The sequence below is a fragment of the Camellia sinensis genome, chromosome 9 (genome assembly GCF_055761805.1).
Source record: "Camellia sinensis isolate YWXY chromosome 9, ASM5576180v1, whole genome shotgun sequence".
Lineage (NCBI taxonomy): Eukaryota > Viridiplantae > Streptophyta > Magnoliopsida > Ericales > Theaceae > Camellia > Camellia sinensis.
Genome location: NC_138969.1, coordinates 63292091 through 63305337, shown reverse-complemented (window position 1 = coordinate 63305337; position 13247 = coordinate 63292091). Strand labels below are relative to the sequence as shown.

General features: G+C 35.1%; 1 protein-coding gene across 1 annotated transcript; it reads right to left on the bottom strand.

Annotated features, from left to right (window-relative positions):
- Positions 1-1554: 1554 nt before the first annotated feature.
- On the bottom strand, positions 1555-11729 carry LOC114283215 (classical AGP protein). Its single transcript, XM_082886890.1, has 5 exons — positions 11371-11729; positions 9428-9539; positions 2689-2760; positions 2349-2560; positions 1555-1881 (listed from the first exon to the last, which is right to left on the bottom strand). The coding sequence occupies exons 1-5, from the start codon at positions 11478-11480 to the stop codon at positions 1773-1775; spliced, it is 615 nt and encodes a 204-aa protein (XP_082743016.1). The 5' UTR covers positions 11481-11729; the 3' UTR covers positions 1555-1772.
- Between the last annotated feature and the right edge of the window lie 1518 nt (positions 11730-13247).

Here is a 13247-nt window from a genome sequence, read left to right as displayed (position 1 = left end):
CTTTTGAATACCTACAAAGTCAAATAAATATTATAAAACATTTACATTTGTTGAGCAATTCAAACTATAATCATTATAATTTCGTAGAGTGAACTTGTTCAATTGTGCATTGAGTAATTTAATCCAACACACTATCCGCCCAAACCTGACTTCCTTGAGTTGAGACATATCGCTGCATGTTTTGTATAACATTACAAATTTGAAATGGTATTATAAAGACAAATTTGCATGCAAATTTAGTATGCAATTTACGAATTTAGAATATAAAATGGGGAATTTTTTTTTTTACTTCATTCGGAAGTACAGTGTCTAACAAAATGATACTATTCGAATGTAGTTGTTCGAATTATTTTTATCGGTTCGGAAGTTGAATGTTGAAAATTTTAAATTATTTTGGACAACTTCCAAAATTACATAATTATTTCGGGAGTGGACTGCCGAATAAATTGATATATTTCGACCCTAATTATCCGAAAGACCCTGGAAAAAACAAAAAAAAAAACTTCACATGGCAAAACTCACATTTCCTTGGCTATCTTTCTCATAAACATTTATCTGCTGAATTTTCAGAAGGGAAATCTTCCATAACAATGATGAATGGGGATGAGGTTTAGTGTGTAAACTAATTAAAAGCTAAGAATCAAGAATGAGGGTGTTTAGTGTGTGGAAACTAATGAATAGAGGCTAACAATGAAGGGTTTAAAAGGATGAGGATGGAATGTGGAGGTTTAGCAAACTAAGTATGGAAGAATAGAGTAGCTATCATGGACTAGTGAGCTTCAGCAACTTCAACATGGAAGTGGATGTGCAATGAGAAATTGTGTTTATTTGAATTTTGTGTGATATTCATAATAGTAATTTCACTTGGAGATAAAATTATAATAAAAATAAATATCATTAAGTGTGTGCAAATAAAAACTCCCCCTTCTCATCCTCTTATTGCTCTCCATTGTCGAATCTGGTTTTGTAGAGATTGGTGGTGGGGTTGGTGTTGTTGAGGAGTGTTTGTTGGTGGTGATGACTGTGTGAGGTCCCATGTTGCATGGTTGCCACTTAGAAGTGGTTAACGGGAATGCGACACGAAATGAAAATCTACCTAAATATGCAATTATCAAACCCCACCAAAATGTAAAGTAAAATTCCTCAAATTTGTAATGCTATTATTAAATTTAATTAAGAAAATATTATGATGACTACATTTGAAAACTATATTTAAATATATAAGACCCCAAGTTACATGATTTGGTTTTAAAAAAATATTTAAGAACCCTGCATCATTGTGAATAAATTTAAAAATTCAAATTGTAAATCTCTATCATTACTCTCTTATTAATGACAAAAAATTGCACATCAAATGTTCCCAAATGAAATACCAACCAACATTACTCCATTTGATTTGGCCACACTAGCCAAAATTTAAAACCAAAAAAAATAAAAAGACAAAAAACAAAAACAAAAACAAAAACAAAAACAAAGAACAAAGAACAAATAACAAAAAAAAATGATGGCTATAATATCACATGACACTCAAATCCATTTTGTTACAGATCATTCATACAACGATATTTTTGAGGATGTTATTTTATTCACCCAAACCTCTAATAACCCGGCACACAAAGGTCCTGCTTCACATAATTCACAATATTGAAAGTTGCCTCAAGCATATCATCTAGTTGAAAGAAAAGACATACAATCCAATATATATAGCATTAACATGGTGTCTTAAGAACAGGAACTATATTTCCTGGGAATAAAAAAAGCATATAGAGAAACTATATTGAATGTTCCGCTGGCTGGGAATGATAGGTGCGCCGCCTCAACTGTGATTCTGAAGTGGGTTGCTGCAGAAAAATTCTTGTCGGATCATTTGGATCAACATATCTGCCAAATGAAAAATAAAAAATAAAAATCAGGAATTATGGAACCACAAAAGATAATCTTCAGCTATATCACTTGCCTTTTCTGGTAAATGAAATCAAATTGAGGATCGTCTATAGGCCAACTCCTAGGGGTCAGAATTTTCTTAAGAAGGCTCTCTCGCACCTCTCTCTTGATTCTATAGGCAGTGGTGTATGGCTATTCTTAGTTGGAGTGATTTGCTTGGATAATTCCGTTAATGAACAGGACCTGCTAACAACTATGTGAAGGTGTACCCTCCACAGCTAGCTTCTTGGAGGACCATGGCCCATTAGGCCAAGGAAATTGAGGCAATAATAGGTTTGTGATGCCATTAGATGTACTGGGCCACCTTTGAGTTCTTGGGGGAGGTGTGAAGCTAGTTCCTAAGTAAGTAGCTAAAGCAAGAGGGCGAAGTGATTAACTCATTAATAGGAACCGAAGTGACTTACGCATGTCTCATCATTTCATCCACTGGAGTTTGTGCTGCTTGCAAAGGATCTGCACGCTGCTCCTCCCTAGAAGCATATTGTTGACTATACTGCCTCACTGACTTGATCAAGTTGAAAAATAGAGGGACAAATGTTCCACAACCCCCTTCCTTGAAGAGGATCTTAAAGGCATGAGTTGAGAACAGTGCCCTGTGCTGGTCATCTGGGATGACCTGGGATTGGTCAGAATAGGAATATGAGTTGTATTCTTAAATGTATGAGGCAGAGAACAATGTGAGTGAACATGGAAAAACATTGCAAAGAATTGAAAAAATGAAACAAAAATAAAAAGTGTACTTACGGGCTCCACAAGTCCAGAAATATTGTTGCACAAGAATATCGGTTGGTTAAATTTTTCATCGTGGATGTGAAGCTGAAAATATAGCAAGTTACAGATCAGCATGAGGTGAATCTATGCTTCTATATAACACACCTAAAGATATCAAATCTGTACATAACCCAGAATAGAATAGCAATAACAGAAGTTCTAATTTCCTCGCCATTAACTAGATCAGGCTCAACTTAACAAGTGTAATCCCCGTCACTTGGGGTCTAGTACATTAGTCCATTTTCTCTGTTCAACTTATATAAACCCGTATTCTTGCTTGAGTTTAATGAAGTTGAGTCATTTCTAGAAGCCTCGACTTAAAACCTGTTTGACATCCTTCTTGTCCTTTTAGCACTGTAAACTTGGATCAAGTCTAACAAACACTTATCCATCTCAACATTTTCATTTCAGTCTTTTTTTTTAATATCTTATTCCTTAAATGTCCAATACAATATACCATACAACAAATTATCCGAGTGTTGGACAGTAATTCACTTTCCAGCACATTCAACAGCATGGAGAAGACGAGAAGCATTGCCTTGGTCCAAGATAAACTTGGGAGAACGGTTAATTAGGATTTGGAAATCTCAACAAGTCTTTTTGTAATCCCCATGCCAAATAACAACAATGCTACATCCCCCTAATTTACCGCCCCTAAACCATCCCTAATGATGTGGCATTGAGGTTAGACCCCACATGATGGAATGTTTGACAAATCAAAATTCGACACTTGTCAAACACGTCATTAGGGTGGCTTTTAGGTGTGATAAATTAGGTGTCTCAAACATTTTTTGCCAACCAATTAATATAAGAATTTTAGAGGAGTTTAGTTCCATGTAAACCTCCATCAAGATTCAAGATAAACAAATTAAAATTATGTTCTTCTGTTCTAATTCTAGAGCACTGCAGCAGTAACTCATACTAGTAAAACTATCAAAGTGGTATCAGAGCTCTCTGTTTTGATATCAACATGGGAATCTGCAGATAAGCAATCTTGTAGAAGAGCATGGCATCCTCTGCAAGTGCTGGAAGTTCCAAGTACAGTTCTTCCATTTTATGATGGAGAAGATTATGAGCAATCAAGATGTAAGATTCATTCAAAGCAGAAGGGTCGTGGAATGTTGTTGAGAAAGGCTACACAGAATCAGAAGATGAGAGCCAACTTCCACGGGCTGAACTAAAAAAGATTTAGACAAATAGAAGGATGGATGCTAGTGCACCCAACAAAATTCAGAATGGACTTTCTAAAGCTATTTAAGGAGCCAAGGATTTCTTGAAGCAAGAATTTCGTGGAAGTAACAAATTAAGAAATGTCAAACTCCAGGCTTTACAAAGAGAATTTCAAAATAAAAAATTGAAAGACTCAGAAATTATCTAAGTCTTTTTCTGAAGTCATGGAAGTTGTTATTCAGCCTCTTACAGCTTGCCCTCCCCAGACCCCACTTTAGCAACAGCCTCGTGCACTAGGTCGCCCTTGTTTTAGTCACAAAGGTTTTTGATCAGATGAGTGAAGCTGTTTCTAATCAGAAATTTATTAGAGAAAGTTCGTTTTAGGGTTTAAGGGTTTGAGCATACTTGACAAGTATGGATATACTCAATACTTGTCAAGTATGTTGATCTGAACTTTCTCTAGTAACTTTCTGATTCGAGGACTCCTTGCCCTCTCTCTGTTTCATGACTTTTAATAATAAAACTCCCTTTGTTGATGCTCGGGAAAAAAACAAAAAAAAAAAAAGTTATCAAGTGTGTTGTTGCAGCTATTGGAGAGTATAGCACTGTGTCCATTCAAGAGTTTGTGGGATCACCACAATGTCATCTCAAGAACAAAGAAAGCTGAAGCACACTGATCTATCTGCTGAAAGTGCATTTCAGTCCAAGTTAAACTTGAAGCCTCAAGATTTTTTCGAAGAAAATTCAAGCAATGAAAAGAAGCAAGCATATTCACGAAATCATCATGTAAACATAAGGGAGAAAGTAAGAAAAAAGGTACGAGTCCCCATAACTCTAAATGGCATTTCAAGATTTGTAAGCAACCTAATCATTCTACTTTAAATTGATGGTTTCGTTGCAAAGCCCCAATGTTATCATTGCCAAAAGTTTGGGCATGTATTAAAAAAATGCAGTCAAATGATCAAGCGAATTTTTCAGAAGAAAAAGAGGAAGATGAAAATTTGATTTATGCATTCCAATTGGCCTCCTGTGAAAAGAAAAAAAAAAAAGAACCTTGATAATGGCTGTAGACTGTATTAATCACATGTCAAGAGAGGAAACAATCTTCCTTGGCATGGATACAATTACATCGAAGGGCATATGGAGAATGGAGCTATTGTTGAAGCAAAAGGGAAAGGCACTAATGCTGTGGAAAACCTGGGGGGGAGATATGCAAGAAATGTTTTGCTTGTGCCGGACCATGAACAAAACTTGCCAAAGTGTTGGACAACTAGTCAAAAATGGATATTGTCTTTATTTAAAAAATAATGCCTGCAAATTTTTTTATCAAATGAATCAAGTGATAGCCGAAGTAAAAATAGAGAGAAATAGAAACTTTCTAGCTGAATTTTTGATGTAGGACAAGTAGGGATTACTTTCCTACAAGTAGTAGGCCCAGTGTAAGTATACTAGCAGCAACAACAATAGACTTATAGGATTGGATTTAGTGGGATTTTGTGGCTGCAAAAGTATTTAAAAATAGGAGTTTAAGAGTTTGTAAGAAGGTAGGATTTTGGGAATGAAAACACAAGTTTTTAGAGACAGTTGGGTGGCTGTTCTAAGCACTGTGAACAGTGACGTGAACAGTGACCTTGCTGGATAGAAGAAGAAAGAGAGAGAGAGAGAGAGAGAAGTGCTTCAACCTCACAAGGGATAGGCCAATCACACAAACACAATATCAAATTTTAATAATATTAACTCTGCTATTGAATCATTGAGATTACACATATATTTATAGGCTAAAGACTCTCCTAATTCTATAAGGACTATTTCTCAAATTTAGAAACTAAAAATATTCAGCAACTACTAATATTCTAGACCAACTATGACTTCCAATTCTATTTCAATCATAATAGAAAACTTTAATCACTTCTAATTCTACTTCATCAAAATAGGAAACTTGGACTTTTGACATATATAATAACCCATTCAATAACTTGACCTAAAATAAAATCCATGGGTAACCCCTACAACCCATGTCCAACAATTATTGAAATTACCATTACATCCTTAATTATTAAAACCTACTATAATGACATGCAAACGCGAAATTATTCCAAATCTTTAATTCTTGATGCCCTAAATGTGCTTCATGTGAAATTCCAAATTTGCTCTTTTTCTTCTTTCTATGATCTTCATCAATTTTCCTATGAAGCCTTGCCTCCAGAGGTGATGTAGTGGAGGACTGAGGTCTATGGCACAAAAGATTTTTGCCACTTGAACTTTCATGGGCTAAAATTGCTTAAAGAAAAGAATATGATAAGTGGATAACCAGAGATTGGAACAAGAACGGACCCTTGTGAAGGGTTCATTTTGGGAAAGCAACATTGAGTCTCGTTTTCTAAAGGAAGATCATGGAGAGTGCAAGCACCATTGGAGCTCATTCATACCAAGATTGTGGCAAAATGAGGATCTACTTTGAAGCATCACTTGCACTTCCTTATTTTCATTGATGATTTTTTACATGACTCGGGTGTACTCTTACATGAAGAAAAAGTCAAGACATTACTAGTTTTCAAGAGATTTAAAGCCCTTGTTGAAAAGCCAAGTGGTGGTTGTGCCATCAAGACAATTCCAAGTGACAAAGGAGGCAAATATACCTCAGCAAAATTCGAAGAATATTCCAAAAATTAAGGTATTCGGAAGCAACGCCAGATATAGCCCACAACAAAATGGAGTTGCAACAAGGTAGAACAGAACCATTGCTGAAATGGTGAGATCAATGACAAACGAGAACAGGCTGCCTAAACTTTTGAACCTTTCAAGATTTTAGGCAGCCTGTTCATCAGCCAAAAGGAAGAGAAGTAGTTGGAGTGAAATGGACATACAAGACAAAGCTTAATCAAGATGGGAGTAGATTAAAGGAGGTTTGTGGAAAAAGGGTTCACACAGAAACCAGGTATAGATTTCTTTGAGACCTTTTCTCCTACTGCAAGGATGAAAGCAATGAGAACCTTGATTGCACTTGCTGCCGCTCTAAAGAAATTGAAATTTTTTCAGCTTGAAGCAGCCTCAAGGATCCTTGGTGAAAGGGAGAGAAGTTAAAAGTTTATAAACTGAAGAAGGCCCTTTATGGCCTAAAACAAGCTCCCGTGCTTACTACAGTGAAATTGACAGCTACTTCACATAGAGAGAATTCGAAAGGAGTAAAAGTAAACCTACTTTGTATGTCATGAGAAGAGATGTCTTTATTCTCATCGTTTATGGCTACATGGATGATTTGATTCTCATAGACAATGACATCAAGATGATGCAAGTATTCAAGAAGGATATGAGTAAGCAGCTTATGAAATGAGTGGCTTAGGGATGCTGCACTATTTTTTCGGCATTGAAGTACCTCAAATGGAAGAAGGCATTTTTATTTATCAAACTCAAAATTTTAATATAGCAGATTGCAAGGCTGTTTCTGCTCCTTTAGCTGAAAATGACAAAATGTGAAAAGGTTGATGCTTCAATTTATAAGGGTTTGATTAGCAGTACTGCTACCAGACCAGACATTTTGTTTACTGCAAGTTTGCTGTCCAGATTCATGCAGTATCCAAATCAAATTCATTTTGGAGCTGCCAAAATAATTCTGAGATACTTGCAAGACACACTTGACTATGGTCTTATGTACAAGGCAGTAAAAGACTCAAAGTTAATTGGCTATTCGGATAGTGATTGGGCCGGGAGTCTGGATGACATGAAAAGCACATCAGGTTATGTTTTCTCTCTTGGTTCAGGCATTTGTTCTTGGGCTTCTAAAAAGCAAAAAATTGTATCACAATCTTCAGCAGAAGCAGAGTACAGCAGCAGCTAAGGCCACTTAACAGGCTATTTGGCTTTGATGAATTCTAGAAGACACTGATGAAATGAAAAACAAAAGAATTATCTTATACTGTAACGATAAATCAGCAATTGGCATGGAAAAGAATCCAGTAAGTCATGATCAAACGAAACATATAGCCATAACATATCACTCATCCGAGGATCAATTGAAAAAGAAGAGATACAACTCATGCATTGTAGAACTCTAGAGCAGCTTGCTGATTTACTGATCAAGGCACTTCCTAAGGAAAGGTTTCACCATATCTCAAAGAATTGATTGTAGTAAAGGAAGTGCATTAAGGGAAAGTTTTGGACAGTAATGCACTTTCCAGCACATTCTACATAGAGACGACTAGAAGCATTGCCTTGGACCAACTACACTCTAGAAGAATAATGTTAATTATGCTTTGGAAATCAACTAGTCTCTTTCTAATCCCTATGAACAAAAGAATTCTAAAGTCTCTTGCATAGTCTAGAATAATCCAAATGTCTGTATAAATAGAGAACTTTGTGAAATCCATGTATGCATCAATCAAGATAAGTAAATAAATAAATAGATAATTCATCAATAAAAATGATGTTCTTCACTTCTAATTCTAGATCTCTGCAGGCTACAGAAGCAACTCAAACTAGTAAAATTATCACTGATAACTGTTTTTATATAATTTTCCCTAACTTGGGACAATTCACTGACCAGAGATATTCCCTGGACTCTTCTCCATTTCATCCCTTTCACTTAAGCCTACAAGGAACGCCCTCTTCACTTTGCATTCCTTATAGATGATCAATCTGATCAACTTCCATTCCTCTTCAATTTCCATTCAATTAAGCCAGTGTACCTTCATTTCATTTCAAATGCCGACTTACCACAGTTGCCACCAGCTATACTAATAGGGTAAGCAGCATAATGGAGTCCCCGGGATGGATGACACGAGTGACTGCCCAGAACATTTAGGTGGCCGTTTATAAAGCCCCCAAACCAGATAATGTTGGCCTGACTTAATTCAAGCCCAAATCCAAGCTTACATATATTGCATTATAGTTTCTTTTCAAGAAATTGATTTTTCTGATTAAAGCCACTTTGAAGGCTTTCTGCCCCTTCTCTACACCATCTCTGCCATATGCGCTCCTTTCTCATTGCTCTTGCACAAAATATCCAATCATGGTTTCCATAAAGAACAAGAAGAAAAAGAATGTAAAAAAAAAAAAAAAATTAAAAAGAAAAAAAGAAAAGAAAGGCCTCCAATAAGAATACTGCCATTGATTTTTGCACATCATCATCATGTTCTTCTCCTCTTATTGTCCATCTAAACTAAGAAACTATATTGTTATTTATGTCTTCTCCAAAAATATTCAATTACTAGGTATCTAGGGTTTCAAAATGACAAAATGCTTTTGTTTAATTTCTTATTGATGCAGGTAGAGGCTGATTTAGCCACAAACTAACGAAACGTAGGAAAAAGATAAACGGCAAAAAGAATGGAAAAATTTATGAGGAATGTAGTTAAAAAGGCAAACCAGCAGATTGTCTGCTAAAAACCAGCAGAATGAGGCCATAAATTAGCTAGCCACAAAATAATGAAAATGCAAACAAAATGAGAAAAATTACAAGATATATAGTTAAATACAGACCAAATATCCAAACCATTATAAGAACATTAATAAAAGAAAGGCATGTGAAAAACCATTTCCGTACCAGGGGCATATCAAAAGCAATAAAATTCCCAACAGGTTTATTCGCAACAAAGACCATCCGTATGTTTGACAAGAAGATTGTTCCCTTTGCTTTAACCTTACCCCCATTACCACTGAAAGCAAAGTCCAACATGAGGTTCAGTTCTTGCCACACTAAACAATTTTTGAAATTTAAAATAATAATAATCTGCACAATACAAAGACCAATTGAAATTTGAAATTGTCACTTCCACAACCCAATGTTAGCTAAAAAACTGGAACATGCAATATAACAAATAAACTGAGAGAATAGAAGAGAAAAAAAGCTTTACCAAAATAATTAAAGGCATGCATGAGAACCATCACAAAAAAAATATGAACTTACACCAGGTGACTATGAAAGGTGCTTTTCATTGCTGCAATCATGCATTGCCATGTAGCTAAGTCCTTATGGTAAAAATTGTTTCAATTGGTGGAGATGGATTGGATGGCTTTGACTTCTTGTGTTCAGATGTTTATGATTAGTTATTATGGAATTTAGAATATTTCATCAATTCAGGCACCTTTACTAGGTAACACCTATAACTTCTCTTTTTCCATTAATTGTACGATAAACAAGGTCAACTATGCAAACCCCATTTAGGGTGGAGAAGAATGGTATAAAACAAATATAAAATCTTAAAAGGCTTTGAGAGACGATGTGCCAACAAAAAAATAAAAAATAAACTAAAAGAGGGCTAAAAATCGAAAAAGAACCATGGGGCAGCAGAATTGAGGATTCGAATGATGCCCCAGACCTGGATTCAAGCACTCTGTTGATTCACCCCAACCAATTTGTCTTGATTAAGGATTTAATCGACCTGATTGTAAGATTCAAATCACAATTCATACAATTTTTTGCAACTATGGTTATTCCTGTTATCCCATTTCCAAACTTCGACATAATCAACCACTCTCTCTTCTAAGACTTATCCCAAACAACTCAACATTAGCAACATTACCAAGGCATAAAAATAAAGCCAACAAATCCACATTTTGACAATATTTCGCTTCACAAAATATCAATAATATGTTTGCATTAAGTGAAAAATAAAACAATAGGAAATGGCAATGATGCATAATCCTGACAGTAAATGTTTCATTCAAGAAAACAGTTAGGTAGGACACACAATTTTCTGAAAAGAGAAAACATCTTTCAAACCTAAACTCTATGTTTTCTGAATTCCCTCATAGCCCAATCTAATCATTCAACCATTAATCATTTTCATCTTTAAAAGTAATGCCCAATGATGTTAACTAGAGACATCCCACTAACTCAAGAAAACTAATATTAAACCACCTCCACCTTCGGATACAATTATTATTAATTAATAAAGAAACAAGTGATTCAAGATGTTTTGCAATCCTTTCCTAAATAAATTGTGAATTTCTCTTCCTCTGGTATGAACATATCAAATTGCAACATTATATTTTTGCCCCTCTTTTGCAATATGGTTATTATGATTCATTGCCTTCCACCTATTATTCCAAGGATTTAGTTGATATGTTCCCAATGATAAAATGCTTAAAAAAATTATAAAAATATACAATTTTTTTAAAAGCCATGTCCTAAGGAAGAAACTTGTTCCAAATACCAATCTTAATTAAAGTGATCCAACCCTAAAATCAAACTCGATTTTTTTCAAACCAAGAAACATGTGTAATTTTGATAACGCACTCCGAACTCTTTGATATCAATCTAAATAGGCCTAAATACTCGATAAAAATTACTCTATTAGGTACAAAAATACAATTAATACAATTTTTGATGTGGAGAGTATTCAATTTATCCTATCTGGGAATCTGATTAGCCTCATCCGAACATAATAAAGAATTCAAATTTAATTTTAGAGCAATTAAACACCCAATGACAATGATGATGATCAGAGAGAGTATACAAAAAAGAAGAGGGAAAGAGAAACGAACCCGGGAATCTTGTCAACCTCATATTCGACGCCATCTCTGGCCAAGACGAACATCTCGTTCACAAAAGGAACGGGCATTCCGTTTGGGAATAGCTGAGGATTCAACGCCATTTCTATTTCTTCTTCTTCTTCTTCGCACTCCCACCAAATCGATTCGATTTGATTTGATTTTGAATTGAATTTTGCCCTAGCGACGAGACGAGCGGTGTGATCAAGTGGATAAACGCGAGCAATAGAAGAAAAGATAGAAGCTTCTTGGAATGGAACCGACAGAACAGAGCACGCGTCGTAACGCAATTGAGGAACCTCCTTCCGTCTTCCACAGCCTTCTTCTCGATTACAGACTTTGGTCAACCCTTTTTTTTCTTTTTTCTTTTTTTGTAAGTTCTTTGGGAATGGTTTTTTATTTTTTAGTAAAAAAAAAATTAATTTTTTTAAAAAATTTAAATTTTTTAAATTCTCGAGAAGATAAATCAAAAAATTATAATTTTTAAAAAAAAATTCAAAAAAGTCAAAAAAGACAAAAGCAAATCAAAATAAGTAATATTTTTTTACTTATTTTCGTCTTTAGTAAATTTTTTTAAAAATTTTTTATAAAAAAATATATTTTTAAAATTCGTCTTGATAAGACAGATCAAAAAAATAAAAAGTTTAATATAATTTTTTTAAAAAATCAATAAAAATAAAAAATTCAAAAAGCAAAAGTGACTTTTTTTTTTGGTTGCCAAAATGGGCAGTTAGAACAACCCTCACCATCGCTTAGCATTAGGATCCTCTAGAGTGATCCCCCTAGAGTGATCTGCTAGTGTAAAGTAGAGGAGCTCAACACATGTCCCACTCACAAAACTAAGGGTTGATATTTAAAATCACCAAAACAACGTCGTTTTGGTGAGTAAATTGAAAAAAAAAAAATTCAAAATTCTAGGTTTCACTTTTCACGCAATTCCTGTGAGAGTGAGAGAGAGAAGGGACCAGAGCTTGGCAACAACATCTCCATCTTTGGCGACTAGAGAAAAGAAGCAATATTGGTGGCTTAGCAACAGAAAGGTATTTCAAACACCTTGATGATGATGATAATGATCAAATCGTTACATTTCATTTCGTGATTTGCATTCAATCCCTAACATTTATGTATTTTTGCATAGATTGTAGATAAATATATCAAAGATGCGAGAATCCTGAGCATCCATGGTAGAGGTTTTGGTGAGTTAATGGTGGATGTTATTGTGATACGAGGAGGTGGCAGTTATGGATGAAATGGGGTTTGGGGGGACTGATATTTTTTGGGTGGGAAAGAATGAAATGGTAATTGTCCAACAGTTGCGGTTGGCGTTGATGCCAATTTGGGGCATCCTCTGTTTTTTGGTAGAGAGAGAATATGAAAGAGAAGAGGAAGAGAATGGAGAGGGGCTGTTGTTTTCATCATCATCTTCATCATCAAGGCCTGACTGAACAGATCTACCTCTTTCAAGCATATGGATGGTTTGTCTAGAAGCTAAATCAAGAGATTGTGTTGATTTAAAAGAAATCGAAACACCCAAAATCAAAGCTTTGGTCCCTTCTCTTTCTCTCTAATCCTCCCCAAGAACTGAGTGAAAAAAGATGGAGATGTTGCTGCCATTGCGATGAATTTTATTTTTAGTTTTTTGGTTTAATTTATTCACCAAAACGACGTCGTTTTGGTGATTTTAAATCTTAGCCCTTGAAGGCTGAGTAGGGACACGTGTCGGACTCCTCTCTTTCACTGTAGGAGATCACTCCAGAAAAAGACTATAGAGGATCCTAACGCCTTCGCTTAAGGTTGTTCTGGCACTTTGCTGAAATAGTTACCAAAAAAAAAGTCATTATAGATTTTATTTTATTTTTTTTGCTTTTTAC

Bases quoted from the DNA above. Each gene is read 5' to 3' on its own strand.
- LOC114283215 (XM_082886890.1), bottom strand. From the start codon at position 11,480: ATGGCGTTGAATCCTCAGCTATTCCCAAACGGAATGCCCGTTCCTTTT. The intron at 9,540-11,370 runs GTTCGTTTCTCT...CTTTGCTTTCAG, and splicing joins GAGGTTGACAAGATTCCCGG to TGGTAATGGGGGTAAGGTTA. The intron at 1,882-2,348 runs GTAAGTCACTTC...TTCATTTGGCAG, and splicing joins GATGAAATGATGAGACATGC to ATATGTTGATCCAAATGATC.